The following is a 17,299-nucleotide window of genomic DNA, read 5'->3' as shown; positions in this document are numbered from 1 at the left end:
TAGAATCAGATAAATGGCCTTACACATGACATACAGAGACCGTAAGGCACTGTTTCCCTCGGATGCTGTCTCCAGTGAGATTACATTCAGCCTCTTGTGAATTGAAGGAAAATTCTGAAAACACAGAGATGAAATATACATTATTTTGTTTTTTGTGTGTCATTTTTGGTGTAAGACTGGCTTCCCTTGGCATCCATGAATACACGTCACTGCTTAGAAGTACTTTTCACATGCAAACTTTAAAAGTCTGAAATCAGAATCTAATATGCTTCCCAAAGATAACACGGTTGCTGTCATAGAACGTTTATTTTGATTGGCGATTTTCTGCATTTATCAGTGCCATCAGGTAATAATACTGTCCATATACCAGTATTATTAGGGACATTGTTCTTCTTGCAAAGCATATATACTTTTTAATCGAAATATTATATTGTGTGCATGTAACCGTACTCATTGAGTGATAGTCATAAACCTTAATTTACGTTACAATGGTTTGGGTTAGTTCTGTATAATTGTAGCTATCTGCCCCAAAGTACAAGTGCAGCTGTTTTTTGGCGAATCGCCAAGGCGCCAAAAGTTGGAGGCATGGAGATTCCAAATGTTTGTGGTGCTAAGGTTCCCAATAATCATTTTTGGACTTCGCGCGAAACACACTAAATATGTGATATATCTACATGTTAGAACGATAATATCATTAGCTAGCTACAACCCTATATGAACACAACTAGTAAGTATGATGACTAGTAAGCATTATGATCAAGACTGAAAGTAAAGGACTGCTGCAAGTCAACCAAACTATTTCGGTACGGAAGATGGTGGGAACTATATCTTCAGACCCGCCTCCATTATGTGAGTGACAGATGAGTTATCCAATGATTGCTATTTATTTACAATTCAATGTCACTTTCCACCAATCGAAGCAGCTACCTCTTTCTTCAGATACACATGATTTCTTAGCCATTTTTTGTTCTTGCGTTCTTCCTCAGCGAAGGGTCGAAAAGGAGTAGCAACGATACACGGTATAGCGCAGGTCTGTTTTACACACATTTCGATGTATCTCTGCAACGAATAAGTCCGTCATTACATGTTGATGCGATGGTATAAGCAAACACATTTGAAAGAATTCGCGTATCTAGCTATACCATTTCCAACTAAGACAACTAAAGTAGCTGGTTAATTATTGTAGTTAGCGATCCAGTGTAGCAGGCTAGCTAGCATAGCTTACACAGCTAAATTTAGAAATGTATCAAGTGTAATTAGATATGGCTTTCAGAGCTTTATCCTAAAACACGATTGTGTTTCTTGTCCCTAACTAACGTTAACAACACTAGCTACATATTACTGTAGCAGTCCAACTGCTCACGTCGTTAGGTAACGTTAACATTAGCTAGTTACCTTTACTAGCTAGCCACCTTTTCTAAATACTTTCACCAGGTGAATGAACTAAGTAGCTTCCCAATATGCTAGCGAGCTATGTTTTTCTCGTATACACAAGAGAACTAATAGCTTGCTAACGTTGTTTTCTCAAACCGTATGTGCACATATGGCCTAGGAAGCCGATAGTGGGCGCCATAATTCGCCACGGCACTGTCGTCTAGGACTGATGTGCATTCCCTGTATATGCTCTTGTCCCCGGTGGACCATCCCGTAGACAAAGCATCCTCCGTTCAGTTTGGAAAGGCATAATTTCCCTCAACTAGGAGAGCCGTCGGGGGGGGGAATGTGTAGTCTTAATAAATCTAGATTTTCTACCACCATTTTCTGACCATTTAGGATGTGGTACACCCTTGGCCTGACGTGGTGTGCAACGTCCTAAACGAAACGTATTTGATTACAGTAAGACTACACATATTTTTTCCCGACAGCTCGCTATTAAAAATTGTAAGGAGGGATGTGATGCCTTGCAGCTTGAATGGAGGATGTTTTATGTACGAGCCGATCCACGGGGGACACGAGTGTATTAACGAGAATGCACATCAATCCTAGACGATCATTGGATCAACGCTGTAGGCTAGCTCGCACCATTAATCAAAAATAATGCCAGATGAGCAGATGTATGATTGTTTCTAGCTATTTGTTTAATTACGATCAAGATAATTATCGGCGCGAGGTGATTCTGAGATGAGCCCTCGTTGCATTGTAATTTTGTCCCGACTCCGATATCATTGTGACGGGTCGTATTATCAAATACATCTGTTTTGTAACTTCACTCATGCATTGACTTTCTTTAGAATAATAAATTAAAAGTGCATTATTTCTCATCAATTCAGTACGTGTGTCTTCTGGTCGCCTTCAGAATTGTATTAAAGGCCAGGGGCATATTCATTAAGCCAATTCTACTGCAAAATGTTTGTTAAACGAGACAGGGAGGGAACCTACCTAAATATGTCCAATATAAATTCTAATTTAGCTCTGTTTGCTTCTTAAATGTTTTTTTTGTAATGAATATGGCCAGTTCAAGATAATACATTAATTTGAATCAATGCTGTTCCTCATCACACCTTTTAATTTTATGAATGTTGTCATTCATTGCCAAATGTTTATGCACCATTTATTACAATTTTATAATCATAGCGGTGTGATATACAATTATTCTTGGGTAGGTTATTTTTATGCCGCTAATCAACCTTTGCCTTTTTTCAGTAGGTTTGCAGCAGCTCTGAGACTTTGTTTAGTTCCGCCCATAACACGCCCATCTTCTCACCATAAATAGTAGTAAGTGTTGGTCACTAGTCTAGTCTCTCTCCTCTGTCGTACTTCGTTTCGTCAGTTCTGAAAACCCCAAACCCTGATCTCATCTCTTTCCCTCGACCATGTCCATCCACAGCCAGTCAGACAGAGGTGCCCGCTCCTCTCTCCCCGCTGTTACCTGCTCCCAGGACCGAGGTGCCTGCCCTACCCAGCCCGGTGTTAGCCGACAATGGAGACAGAAATTGAGCAACAAGAAAAAGAGACCTCATTCAGCAACACAGAGACAAACGGTGAGTTGTAATCCTTTTGTGTATTAATTAAATAATTGTAACTGATCTAAAAAATGAATAAGAACAGTGTAGTTATTTTTTAAGCGGCGTGGTGCAAGGTTTATGCCCTCCTGTGTTTAAGACTTACTAATAATCAATGTCTGGTCGAAAATATAAACATTTAGATTCCTAAATTGAGGCTGCCAGATATGTGCCAAAAGAAAGTGCAGAGCAGTTTTAATATGTAAGGACAATGAGTGGGCTATTAGTATTACATGTATATCATTTCTACATCAACTGAATGCAGATCCAGAGAACCAGTCAGTGTGTTCAGGGCTCCAGACTAACATTTTCCCCCGGTGACACTAACTTTTTCAGTTGGTTGCACCAGCCTATGATTTGGTTGCACCATTAGTTTTTTTTTGCAATAGAACAACATAGTCATAATCACCTTCAAGTCATTCACAGTACTTTAGACAGTGTACTAGACTATAGAGCTGGTAGGCTATTCAAGAAACAAGTTGTATATTTAACATGTCCAGGTAGGAATGCATTATTGAATATATTTTGATGTGGTATCTAATCCATTGATTGTCATGAATTGTGGGTTGACAGTTGGATATTGTAATATTTTACTGTTAAAATAGGGCTCCAGAATTGTCTGTAGTTTGTTGTTCAATACAGGTGAATTTGTGTGTGTTTATGTCCACTAATTTATTTTGGGCTAATTCACCACATGAGGAAGTGAACTCAAAACACATTGGCAATACTGAACTAAAATATAAACACAACATGTAAAGTGTTGGTCCAATTTCTCATGAGCTGAAATAAAGATCCCAGAAATGTTCCATACGCACAAAACGCTTATTTAACTCATTGTGTGCACAAATGTGTTTACATCCCTTTAAGTGAGCATTTCTCCTTTGCCAAGATAATCCATCCACTTGACAGATGTGGCATAACAAGAAGCCGATTTAAATAGCATGGTCATTACACAGGTGCACCTTGTGCTGGGACAAACGGGCACTCTATAATTGGCAGGTTTGTCACATAAAACAATGCCACAGATGTCCAAAGTTTTGAGGGAGTGTGCAATTGGCATGTTGACTGCAAGAATGTCCAACAGAACTGTTGCCAGAGAATTAAATGTTAATTTCTCTACCATAAGCCACCTACAACGCCGTTTTAGAGAAGTTGGCAGTACATGCAACTGCAGACCAAGTGTAACCACGCCAGCCTAGGACCACGACATCTGGCGTCTTCACCTGTGGGTCGTCTGAAGAGGGAAAGGGGGGGTGCTGAGGTGCATTTTTTTAAAGCCCTTTTGTGTAAAAAAAAAACACATTCTGATTGGCTGGGCCTGGCTCTCCAGTGGGTGGGCCTATGCCCTCCTAGGACCACCCATGGTTGCGCCCCTGCCCAGTCGTGATATCCATAGATTAAGGCCTAAGGAATTCATTTCAATTGACTGATTTTCTTCTGTGAATTCTACTCAGTAAAATCTTAGAAATTGTTCTATGTTACAAATATATTTTTGTTCAGTATAAATCATTAACACCAAATATAATGCCTACTGCTAGTAGTCATGTATTAATCTAACAGTACATTTAATGTCCTCATGCTGGGTAAACAGTCGCCACAGCAGCCATTATGGAATGGCATGTTGCGCTGAACAACAAAGGAGCTGATTGGCTGACACTGCCATTCCAAAATGCCGGCGGTGGCTACTGCTAGCTAGCATGAGAACAAAAAGGGATGTTTTCTGGAAAAACAAGTATTTCAATCTTCTCAGGGTATCAGTTTGGATGTAGGTGAAATACAGCGGCACATCCCATCCCTGGGTTGAGGTATGTTTCTGACCCATATCTCGGGCGGGCTCTGCGGTGTCTTAATCTAACCATGATTGCATTCCAACCTCAGTGCGCTCAGTGTAAAACAAGCATAATGGTTGGGTCGGAATCTGCTTGCGACTACTGAGCTCAATATAAAATATTGAGAAATAGATATTATACCCACATAAAGCTGGACATCCTCTCGTCAACGGTTTCAACAGTAGTTGCTTCTACAGCTGTGTTTTACCTGCAATTGGATTTTGAAATGTTATACAATCAGAACCCTCCTTTGTTTTGTGTGTGTGGGGAGCGCACATCAAGGAAAAGGAAGAGAGAATGGCTCACTCATCACTAGAGGTCGACCGATTATGATTTTTCAACGCCGGTACCGATTATTGGATGACCAGAAAAGCCAATACCGATTAATCGGCCGATTTCGCTCTCAGAGCGAGTGACGTTTGAAACGCTATTAGGGCGCGCTAACTAGCTAGCCATTTCACTTCGGTTACACCAGCCTCATCTCGGGAGTTGATAGGCTTGAAGTCATAAATAGCGCAATGCTTGACGCACAACGAAGAGCTGCTGGCAAAACTCACGAAAGTGCTGTTTGAATGAATGTTTACGCGCCTGCTTCTGCCTTCCACCGCTCAGTCAGATACTTAGATACTTGTATGGTCAGTCAGATTATATGCAACGCAGGCCACGCTAGATAATATCTAGTAATATCATCAACCATGTGTAGTTAACTAGTGATTATGATTGATTGTTTTTTATAAGGAAAGTTTAATGGTAGCTAGCAACTTACCTTGGCTTACTGCATTCGCGTAACAGGCAGTCTCCTTGTGGAGTGCAACGAGAGAGAGGCAGGTCGTTATTGCGTTGGACTAGTTAACTGTAAGGTTGCAAGATTGGATTACCCGCACTGACAAGGTGAAAATCTGTTGTTCTGCCCCTGAACGAGGCAGTTAACCCACCGTTCCTAGGCCGCCATTGAAAATAAGAATGTGTTCTTAACTGACTTGCCTCGTTAAATAAAGGTATAAAAATATTTTTTAAATCGGCGGCCAAAAATACAGATTTTCGATTGTTATGAAAAATTCGGGCCGATTTCAAGTTATCTGCCTTTCCGATTAATCGGTCGACCTCTACTCATCACAGCAGCAGGGTCCAGTGAAACAGTTACTTCGAAACTTGCGTGAAGGGAATCATGAGGATAATGCACTTTACTGTTCGACCAAATCGTGGTTTTAGCTGCCCGAAAAAATAGGACTTTTTAAACTTTTGATTGGGGTGACCAGCTCGTTCCCATGTGGCCCAAAAAAATTTAACTTGCGAAGTCAAAAGGTTGAAAAATACGACTAAACGGTCACATTCTGGGGCCCTGGTGTGTGTGTGAGAGAAAGATTAGACTCTGTTTTTCATTCTCAGGTAAGCGTCCCACAGAAGACGTGGAGGAAGAGCAGTCCTTTAAGCGCTCCAGGAACACAGACGACATGGTGGAGCTCCGCATACTCCTGCAGAGCAAAGTCAGTCCTCTTTCTCTTCCTCATTCACAATCCCCTGCCTACCTTCAACAGCCACAATCTCTTCAGTGACTTAGCCTCCTATGTAGCCTAACTTTTTTCCCTTCCCCAGTTATCTATTTAACCTTTTTTTTTTACAAGATCTATGGAGGATATTTTTTAAACTTTGTTATATCACAATAAGTTAGGTATCACCTGACTTTTTTTCCCCTCCGGTTCAGAATGCAGGAGCAGTGATTGGGAAGGGTGGTAAAAACATCAAATCCCTGCGCACAGACGTGAGTACATTTACACCACTCTTTTTGTCTGGGAATTTACAGTACCCCCCCCCCTTCCGTGGTTGTACTTTGGTAGTGTCTGATTTGACTAGTTTGTCTCAACTTTTGCATACAATCTAAATTGGTAGGTTGGGCTTAAGAAAATGGGTCTTGTTAACTATGGTTGGGGGAAGTAAAGCTGTGAAGTTTTTGGGTAACTGTTAATGGTGGGATATGTTGTGTATTGAGACCTGCTCTACACCTGTTGTGGTGTCATCATTCGAAAGTGTAATGTCTTTTATCAAAATGCCCCCCCGCCTCGCATAATCGATACGAAACCCATGGCCTTTTTAGCTGAAATGTATTTTTGTTTGCGTAATGAATAGTGATATTACTACCAGCCATCAGCACCGCTAAGACTGTCATTAATGCTTGAGTGGGCCCAGTGTATTTTAGGGTGGAGCTGTTATAGCACCCGACACCAATTCAACCTATAGGAAATGTCTTGTATATAAACAGCCTGGCCGATTCTCAACTAATTTCATGTCATTACCCCTCTCTCTTTCTCCACCTTCCATCATTCTCCACTCTTCTCCCTCTCTCCTCTACCGCTATCCCTCTTTCTCATCTCCCTGTCTACATCTCCCTCTCCTTTTCTGACTCCATTCTACCCCCAAACTATTTCTCTCTACCTGAATACCTTTGTCTCCTCTTCTATCTCCTTCTGTTCTTAAAAAAAAAAAAAAACATTCTGAGAGAATATCAAAATGAAGAATATTAGCCTGTATTAAAATGTATTCCTCTTCCCCCTCCCTCTTCCCTCTCCTGTTTTTTTATTTTTGTTTATTTTTGCCCACTTCCTCTGTTGCCCATGTCCTGGATCGCCCCTCCTGCGCCCGCCCACCTGACACCCTGGCTGGCCCTGCCCATAATCGTGCCCCTCCCTAAATGGGCGCCTTACTTCATTGACATCTGTGTGCTCGAATGGCCCTGGCCCCTGCCCATGCCACGCCCACGGCCCTTGCAGTTCAATGCCAGTGTGTCAGTCCCAGACAGCAGTGGGCCTGAGCGGTATGTCCCTAAGCTCCTCCCTCTCACTGCCTGACTTCAGAAATAAACAAACCTGCCTCTGTTCCTGTGACAAACATGTCAACTTTTGTTCAGTGACAGCATTATAAGCCTCTGTTTTCAGTGAGGGTTTCAACAAATACTTTAAACCTGCCTTTGTTCTAGTGACGGTATTTCAACATTCTATTTTATTTCAATGACAGTATCTCTCCCTTCAACGTTCCTCACCTCCCTCCTTCCCCTCTCAGAGTTGGTGTACTGGTCTGTTTTAGCTTCTCACATTCCCCTCCTACCATCTTCCTCTTCCTTGTTACCACAGATCTTTTTTAGGGGGTGGTGGGGGGGGGGTTGAACCACTATAATTACGTAAGACTTATTCCAGGCAGAGCTGCTAGGGTTCAAGTGTTGTGTGTCTTTTTCCCTTCTACTCTCCATATTACCTTTGCCGTAGTTGGAACTGTTGAAAGTTAACTTATTTGTCACCTCATCCCTGTGGCCCATGTCGCTCCTCCTTGCCTTCCCTCAACATCCTCCTGTCCATTGGTGGGAGCATAACGCACTGTTACCCTGCCATCTCTCACCCATCTTTAAGTTTACTTTAAACTGTTCCTTGTTTGATTATTTTGATTAGCATAGCGTACTACTGTCATTTTTTTATTTACCTTTTTGTTCTTTTTTTGTGTTTTTTTTCTCCCCCATGTTGTGTTACAATACAATTGCATTAGTGCTCTGGCAGCAGGCACCATCGGTGCAAACCGCTACCGCCCCCCCAACCTTTCCTTCCTTACCACCCACCCACCCACTTCCAGTGGTCACTAAAACACACCTGCTTTCTTTGGGTTCCTTTTACCTGTTTAACAAAAAACAAAAAAATGGTGGTCTCCTTTGTCAGACACACTGGGGGGGTTAATTTTCTTTATTTGTGTATTTCTGGATACCTGCTGATATGTTATAGATATAAATTGATATTGGGGTGTTCGGTCCTCTTATTCCTCTGTTGTAATTTGAATGGGGTTTGCACATAGAACCAGAATTACTACATATGGCCGCTGGTCCAATCATCACAGAACATTGACTTGAATGGGAATGTCCATTCTAGTAATTCTATTTCTATGGGACTGTACCACAACAGCTACCCGGTTAACCCCCACGGCTGGGACCAGGTGAAAGGGGGAGGATCTTCATTTATTGTCAGATGTTATGGTTGAAGTTCTGCTGAGGGAGAGTCAACCTTGGTTTTGAAATACTGTTTCTTTCCTCTCTAACACCTGGTCACCATTTGATTGGTCCCCCTGGGAATATCCTGCGCTGTTATTGGTGGCTCTAAAGCATTCTGAGCATCAGTGCTGAAATCGAGACCGTGGGAGAGATCCTCCTCAAGATCATCCCTACTCTGGAGGAGGTGAGCCTGCGGTTGGAGATGAGGGAGAATGAGACCAGCATTATGGCTGCCTATATTTTTCAGTTATAGTCCTGTGTGGTACTACTAGATATTGAGTGTGCAGATAAAACAAAACATACCATTTCCATTGGGATATAGATATAAAATGCTAAAGTTTTACCCCCCCCTCCCCCTAGTACCAACAGTATAATGGGATGGACTTTGACTGTGAGCTGAGGCTACTGATCCACCAGAGCCTGGCAGGTAGCATCATTGGTGTGAAGGGAGCCAAGATCAAAGAGTTACGAGAGGTACAGTTATGCGCTCTGAACTACTCCCACTCTTTTCTCCTCACCTGGGTCATGTCCAGTACATTTCTAAAATACTTGATGGGCCTACTACCTGAACTTGTCCAATAAGAATGGAAATGTTTTACTCTCGTTTAGAGCTTATTGAAGGTGACCCTGGTTCAGTCTTTCTGTGGGTTCATCTCAGTCCTAAGGCCTTGCTTTGTCTAATTTGACCTGTGTTGACTCTGACTGTTGTAGAACACCCAGACCAGCATCAAGCTGTTCCAGGAATGCTGTCCCCAGTCCACGGACCGCGTGGTTCTGGTCTGCGGAAAGTCTGAGCGCGTCGTTGAGTGCATCAAGATCATGCTGGAGCTCATCGCTGAGGTTGGTGCTCTTATCAAACTGTTGGTTCTGTTGTCGAACCATTTGACTGAGCTGTAAATACCACAGCCAGCCGACTGTAGAAATGATGTATGATCCTATCCCCGTCAGGCTCCCATAAAAGGGCGCGCCCAGCCCTACGACCCCAACTTCTACGACGAGACCTACGACTACGGCGGCTTCACCCTGATGTTTGAGGAGCGCGGGGGTGGCGGCAGCCGGCGCCCCATGGGGGGCTTCCACATGCGAGGGGGACGAGGTGGCGGAGGTTTTGACCGAGGGCCTTCTGGACGAGGGGGTCGAGGGGGGCCCGTGCCTCCCGCCCGCAGGGACTACGAGGAGATGAGCCCCCGTCGTGGACCCCCGCCTCCCCACCCAGTGAGAGGGGGGAGGGGTGAGAGTCGTGACCGCAACCTGGCCCCACCACACAGAGGAGGAGGGTAAGAGAGCTTCACCATCGCTCATCTCCATTTCTTTTTCCCTACACCTCTTTCTATCCATTTTGCTTTGTCTACATCAGTTTGCGCTCAAAAGTGCAGGGACATATGGTCTTTCATTCATAGTGTGTGTGGGCTCGTGTGTTTTCCATTTCCACGTTGTTTGCAGAGATGACCAGTACTCCTATGACTCCTATCGAGGCAGTGCAGATGCCAGACCCAAGTAAGTCCTTTTCCAGCCTTGTAGGCCACTGGTCTGGAGTCAGTGAGTACTGTTACATGCAACAAAATGCCATTATCGTGGATATTCAGATTAATATAAAAGTTTGATTAAAACGTTACATACAGTTCCAGTCAAAAGTTTAGACACGTCTACTCATTTCAAGGTTTCTCTTCATTTTTATTACCATTTTTTTTACATTGTCGAATAATAGTGAAGACATCAAAACTATGAAATAACACATGGAAGTAACCAAAAAAGTGTTAAACAAATCAAAATACATTTTATATTTGAGATTCTTCAAAGTAGTCACCCTTTGCCTTGATGAAGGCTTTGCACACTCTTAGCATTCATCAAGGCAAAGGGCGGCTACTTTGAAGAATATAAAGTATATTTTAATATGTTTTGGTTACTACATGATTCAATGCGTGTTATTTCATAGTTTTGATGTCTTCACTATTATTCGACAATGTAAAAAAAAAAATGGTTTAAAAAATTATGAGAAACCCTGGAATGAGTAGCTGTGTCTAAACTCTTGACTGGTACTATACTTTGTCAGGAGGATTTCTGTAATAATACTGTTTACATGAACACATCTGAAATCAGGGTACTTGATGCCACTGATAAATGCAGACAATCGGTAATCAAAATAAACATTCTACCATGTTGTTTTTTGTGACGCATATTTTCGGAGTTTATATAACGTTTCAATGTGACCTACTTTTAAGACGTACATTGTTGTTCCGAACTCACTTCACTCGCTCTGAAGACCCCCTGAAGTGAGTTCGGAACAATTGAATGTACGCGTCTTAAAAGTAGTTCACAGCTCGCTTGGCTGGTACATGCGCAGAACAAATGCACTGCTGGAACGCCGATTTTGAAGGTCTTCACATTTCCTAATCATTTGAAAGATTGCTCAGAAGACCAGGTTTTAATCGGTTTATACTTACTTCGATTTTGACTTTACGCAAATTAAGATAAGCCGAGTACGGTTTTTACATGACTTCTACATAATCTGCCTACTGCCATAATCTGGTTAATATTGAATTACTACTTTGCATGTAAACGTCCTCAGTCGGTGCTGTGGTCAGTCAGTCTAGCCTGAGTCTGTTCCTCTGATTACTGGCCTCGTCAGTGTTTCAGCCCTGCCATTAGTCTGTCAACGGCGCTCACTTTTGTGTTCTACATGGGTCTGTGAATGTGTGTGGTTTGACTTGGATCAGAGAGCTGCTGAACAGCCCTCTGCCTTGTCAATATTTTTCTCAAGTCAGACTTTAATTTTCTCTGTCTTTCTCTTAGCAGTGACCGAAGAGGGAGACCAGGAGATCGCTATGGTGATAACATGGTTAGTGACCCTTAACTAAATGCATGTCGCTGTCGTCTTGGTATCTATTGGCTGAAGCATCATATGCTGAAAATTGTTGGTCTTTCCTAGACAATGATTGTGATTGCCTGATAATAACCTCATCGCCATGGCCACAGCTAACCCCACTATAAAACCCAACAACACCTTTACCACTAACATGTAATAAACATTACTTTACCATAGTTAACCATATGACCAAACCATAAAAACAGGTAATAGGTAACTTCAGTAATAATTGACCACCATAACCACTACCATCTATGTAATTGTGGTTGGGGGGGGGGGGGGGGGTTGCTAGGTGTTAATAATAATGCTTTGTTGACAGACTGGTAGGTTATCTTTGAGAGCTGGCAGGATACTGCCTCCGGTTGCTCGGCAACTGATTTTTGAATTGCTTGTTGCCCTGGTGACTGAGCCGCTGAATAGCAGGTGAAAGCTGTGGAGTGAGTGGCGGATGGATGCAAGCGGAGAAGGGGGCAGGGGTCTCCAGCATCAAATAGGGGCTTTTGTAAGAACTGGCCTCCTCAACCCTGACTTGATCGGAGGGATCGGATCGATAGTTACATATCACAATATTATTTTGGACAATATTATATTGATACTTTGACTCCAAGTGTCATTGTTTTATTTTACGCTACCATGTTGCTAAACTCAGCCATTTTTAAAAATTCTATAGCATGTTCTCCGTCTTATTTTTAAATAGTGAGCCAATAGCACTTTTTTTCCATGGCTGATCAAAAATGTATTTTCTAATCCTCCGGTCTCTCTGCACCAGACTTACAGTGAGCAATATGTTTGGACATCAAATCGCAGTATCGAATTGCACTACATATAGAATTGTGAGAATCAATACATAATGTATCGGCACCTAAGTATCGAGGTAATATTATATCTTGAGGTCCCTGCCCTAGTCCTGATCATGCAAGGCCAGGGTTGCTTGCATCCATGAGTGTATACAACAAATCACAAGGGAATGTGTGTTTAACCCTGCTCTCCCTCTCTTTTCTCTTTCTCCAGGGTGGGGGTGGATATGGTGAGTTGTTCCGTTCTCCCTATGTGGATCTGTCTGAGTTCAGTTTGTCACGCTGTCCCCGTGGCACAATAGTATTTCATTTGTAAAGCGCATATCCCATTCGCAATGCGTATCAGGTAGAAAACGAACCAAACCAAATTCAACGACAAAACATCAAAAAGTAGGATCATTTCAATACAATAAACCATTACCTGCTAATAAAAAATAGACTGTGAACAGATTAAGCAATCAAAGATTAAAAGCTAGCTTGAAAAGGTAGGTCTTTAAATGTGTTTTAAACAAGGAAATGGAAGCTGCCTCCTTGACATGCAGGTAGAGCGTTCCAGACCTCAGGAGCCACATGTGAGAAGGCCTTTTCACCTGTACTGCACAGGTTTGTGTCCAGGCAGTTTGAGTCTGGTTATCGTAGCGGTGTGCTGGGGAATAGTTCTTTAGAATTTGGCATATGCATTTAGAAGTTGGCATATGCATCACCCTTGAGGGCCTTTTAAGGTGAGCAGCAGAATCTTAAATGTGATCCTGTATTGAACAGGAAGCCATTGGAGGCTGAGTAAAACAGGGCGACTTGAGTTTTTTTTGTGTAGTTTGTGAGCGCATCCTGGCAGCTGCGTTCTGGATCATCTGGAGTTGACAGGAGCCTTACTGTCAGCAGTGCTGAGATGTTACTAGGGCATGCACACACTTCTCATCCTCCACAGTGAACAAGAAAGACCTGATACAAGGTGGCAAAATTACACTTTATTTTGCGAATGTGTGCTTCAAATAAGAGGCTAGAGTCAAAAATTACACACAGGTTTCTGGCAGTGGGGGAAGCTGTGATGGAGTCATCATCCAGAGGAAGGGAGAATGTGCTCATTTTGCTCTGTGTACTCTTATAGCAAATAAACACACGCTCTGCTTTGCTTTTGGAAGTTCAACTGCATCCATCTCTTGATTGCATCTAGACAGTCTGTTAGTTTGATTGTTAGTCTGACTTGTCCTCACATATTTGTGTCATCAGTGTAAAAATTCAAGTTTAGTCCAAATCTCCGTATAAGTATACCAAGTGGCTGCGTGGGTGTGTATAGAGAACAGGAGTGGCCCCATAGCAGAGCCCTGTGGAACCCCTTGAGTGACTGTGGCAGGGTTGGATCACAAATTATTGTTTGTAAGTCAGGAGCTAAACCACAGGAGTGATGTGCCAGAGAATCCAAGCTAGTTCATAAGTCTGCTGATAATCGCATGATTCTCTGTGACAAAGGCTGCTGTGATGTCCAAAAGTTTTAAAAAGATGCTAGTGTCTCCATCAGCTGTCATCAAGAAGTAATGTGTAACTTTTACCAGGGCTGTCTATGTGCTGTGCTGTGCATGCAACCCGGACTGGAAGGGTTCATGGATATTGTTGGTTAAAGGTAGTTCTGTAGCTGTATTGAGACCACACATTCAAGGATCTTTGATAGAGAAGGGTAGGTTGGAAACAGTGGTGGGAAAAGTTCCAATTGTCATATTTGAGTAAAAGCAAAGATATGTTAATAGAAAATGACTCAAGTAAAAGTGAGTCGCTCAGTTAAATTCTACTTGAGTAAAAGTCTAAAGGTATTTTAAATACACTTAAGTATAAATAATTTATAATTTCTTATATTAATCAAACCAGATGGCACCATTTTCTTTTTTTAATTACAGATAGCCAGGGGCACACTCAACACTCAGACATAATTTATAAACAAAGCATTTGTATTTAGTTAATCTGCCAAATCAGAGGCAGTAGGGATGACCAGGGATGTTATCTTTTTCAAGTGGGTGAATTTGACAAGTTTCCTGTCCTGCTAAGCATTCAAAATATAAGGAGTACTTTTAGTTGTCGGAAAATGTATGGAGTAAAAAGTACATTTTATTTAGGAATGTTATGAAGTAAAAGTTGTTCAAAAAAATAGCTAATTACAGATACCAAAAAAACTACTTATGTAGTGCTTGAAAGTATTTTTTACTTAAGTACTTTACACAACTGGTTGGAAATTGGTCTGTAATTGCTTAGGGTGTTAGGTCCAGGTTTTTTCAAGATTTGTATAATGGAGGCAGTTTTCAGGGAATTAGGCACAGTGCCTGAATTAAATAATTTCTGATTTTGGTTATAGTTGGACTGAGAAGAGTGAGGCTGGATTTTGCTTTGGCAATAGGGTCGAAGGGGCAGGTAGTTGACCTCATATTTTGGACAATTTCAGAGACCGATGTTGGGCTTGTCCTTGATAATTTGTTGAAACTGCAACTAGGAGGCTCAGTATGAAGAATAGGGGCACACCCCAAGCAAGGGGTAGTTTGTACAGTGCGGTACTTAATTTTAAATTGGAAAAAAATCAAGAAAACTCTTCCATCAAGCGATGCAACAGTAATCTGGGGGTTTACATTTCTATTAGGACAGAAAATAGCATTCTGGGGTTTCCTCTCACAATTTGCAATGCGACTGCGTGCAGTGTTCAGTACTTCTGTATGCAATCTGATGATATACCAGGGCTTGGGCATGCATATGACTGACAGTTACACAATCAAGGCAGCATAGGATATAATACTCAACAGCCTTGAGTGTATTGTTTTGAACCAGTGTACTTGTCGGCTATCTTTGTTTTGTCATTTCGACTGTTTATTGGAAGATCCTCTTTGAAACGTGTTGGCCTGCTCTGTATCAGGTTGGTAAATACGTGTTTGTTTATGGTGCCAGTCTGCAGTGGGTGTGTACATTTTAGCATATTTTCTTCTTTTTTTTAAAACTTTCCCTAACTGTAGCTCTATTTTCTCTCTCGCCTTTCAAACAGATAACAACTCTTCCTGGGACTCCTATCAGTCTGGTGAGTCTGTAGAAGCACTTCCCACAGCTTGGTATTCAATATGTTAGGTTATGGTGTTGTTAGAGCCTAAACACTTCCTCAAGCTGTTTCTCTGATCTCTCCTTGTGTGTATGTCACTGTATGCGTCCGTGTGTGTTAGGTGGACGCGGTTCCTACAATGATATGGGAGGGCCAGTCATCACCACACAAGTGACGATCCCTAAAGATGTGTGTATAACCAGAAGAGGGGGGACTCCCCATTTACCTCTCACACACACACCGACACACTATGTTCTCACACAGCAATGGCTCGGCCTGTCTCGCCCTCCATGGCCTATGAAACCCTTATGCAACATTCACACGCATACACAGAACACACTTTTCCTGTATTTTAACACTATTGTGCACGACATTCAGTTGACCCTGGTGTTTTCTACAGCTGGCCGGCTCCATCATCGGTAAGGGAGGTCAGAGGATCAAGCAGATCCGGCATGAGTCTGGCGCCTCTATTAAGATCGACGAGCCACTGGAGGGTTCTGAGGATCGCATCATCACCATCAGTGGCACCCAGGACCAGATCCAAAACGCTCAGTACCTATTGCAGAATAGGCAAGTTCTGGACGCCCTCTGAGGGAATAGAGTTTCATGTCTGCCTTTTCTATACCTTCCTGTTTTTATAGCCACATTTTGATCTCAAAATATATATGTGTAGATATATATTTTTCTACCTCCTTTTAATCTCTTACTGTATTTGTCTCTGCTGATGTTGACTAACCTCTCTCCCATGCAATGTGAAAGTAGTTTCAGCTTCCTCTTGTGAAATGTCTGTATTAAAATCTGTACACAATTTGTACAAAATACTTGTACAAGTATTCTTATATTGATACAAAATTGTAGGTCAATATTGGTTCGTGTTAATCATTCAACATGTCATATTTTTTAAGAATATGATCGGTGAAATGTTTGGTTTTATGACCTAAGAGCCTTTTCGGTGTGAAGCAGGGAGTGGACTTCTTCCCTGCCTGTTGCTGTGTGGAAGACTAGTGATTTTGTTGTTTTTAGTTAGATGAATCGACAACAAATCACAGTCCGCCAAACGGCACAGGCTCCTCCTCTTCTGTCTCCCCGGCAACCGGCAGCGTGTCTCATTGCGCAGATGTTGAAATGCTAACGCTGCCTCGTAGCCATGGTGACTAACCTTGTCTCCCTTCCTCCTCCCCCAGCGCACTGCACCTGCTCGGACACCAGGACTAACCCTCGCCTCCGACTAGGCCCGCATCACGTGCTCTCTCCCCATCTCAGACTCTCCCAACCCCCTCTCCCACCCTCAACCACCTCTCCCACCCTCAACCACCTCTCCCACCCTCAACCACCTCAACCACCTCTCCCACCCTCAACCCCTCTCCCACCCTCAACCCCCTCTCCCACCCTCAACCACCTCTCCCACTCTCAACCCCTCTCCCACCCTCAACCACCTCTCCCACCCTCAACCACCTCTCCCACCCTCAACCCCCTCTCCCACCCTCAACCACCTCTCCCACCCTCAACCACCTCTCCCACCCCCAACCCCTCTATATCTTTATTGACTCCTGTGAATTTTCTTTTTACTCTTTCAGTGTGAAGCAGTACTATTGTCAGTTCCTCTAAACCAGGAGACTCAGATTGAAGCAAATCCCTCACATCCCCATCTTATTGTCCTGGTTTGTGGGCATTTTGTTAATTTTTTATTTTATTTTAAGGTCCAACA

The 17,299-nt window shown here is 42.6% G+C and overlaps 1 protein-coding gene across 5 annotated transcripts; it reads left to right on the top strand.

Moving 5' to 3' along the window:
- The first annotated feature begins 942 nt into the window (after positions 1–942).
- LOC124036055 (heterogeneous nuclear ribonucleoprotein K-like) lies at positions 943–16,963 on the top strand. Of its 5 annotated transcripts, none has more exons than XM_046350166.1 (17): positions 943–1,030; positions 2,647–2,715; positions 2,828–2,981; positions 6,221–6,318; positions 6,537–6,593; positions 7,600–7,643; positions 8,970–9,042; positions 9,219–9,332; positions 9,570–9,698; positions 9,807–10,135; positions 10,302–10,355; positions 11,655–11,697; positions 12,736–12,751; positions 15,541–15,573; positions 15,713–15,780; positions 15,992–16,161; positions 16,776–16,963. In XM_046350166.1, exons 3-17 carry the CDS (start codon positions 2,921–2,923, stop codon positions 16,804–16,806), a joined length of 1,320 nt encoding a protein of 439 aa, XP_046206122.1. In that variant the 5' UTR covers positions 943–1,030; positions 2,647–2,715; positions 2,828–2,920; the 3' UTR covers positions 16,807–16,963. The 5 variants fall into 5 exon arrangements, with proteins under 5 accessions (XP_046206122.1, XP_046206118.1, XP_046206120.1 ...); XM_046350162.1 differs by having other exon boundaries at positions 11,652–11,697; XM_046350164.1 differs by having other exon boundaries at positions 947–1,019; positions 11,652–11,697.
- Positions 16,964–17,299: the final 336 nt, after the last annotated feature.

The sequence above is a fragment of the Oncorhynchus gorbuscha genome, linkage group LG05 (assembly GCF_021184085.1).
Source record: "Oncorhynchus gorbuscha isolate QuinsamMale2020 ecotype Even-year linkage group LG05, OgorEven_v1.0, whole genome shotgun sequence".
NCBI lineage: Eukaryota > Metazoa > Chordata > Actinopteri > Salmoniformes > Salmonidae > Oncorhynchus > Oncorhynchus gorbuscha.
The sequence above is the reverse complement of the archived record's forward strand: the minus strand, read 5'-3'. Positions and strand labels throughout refer to the sequence as shown.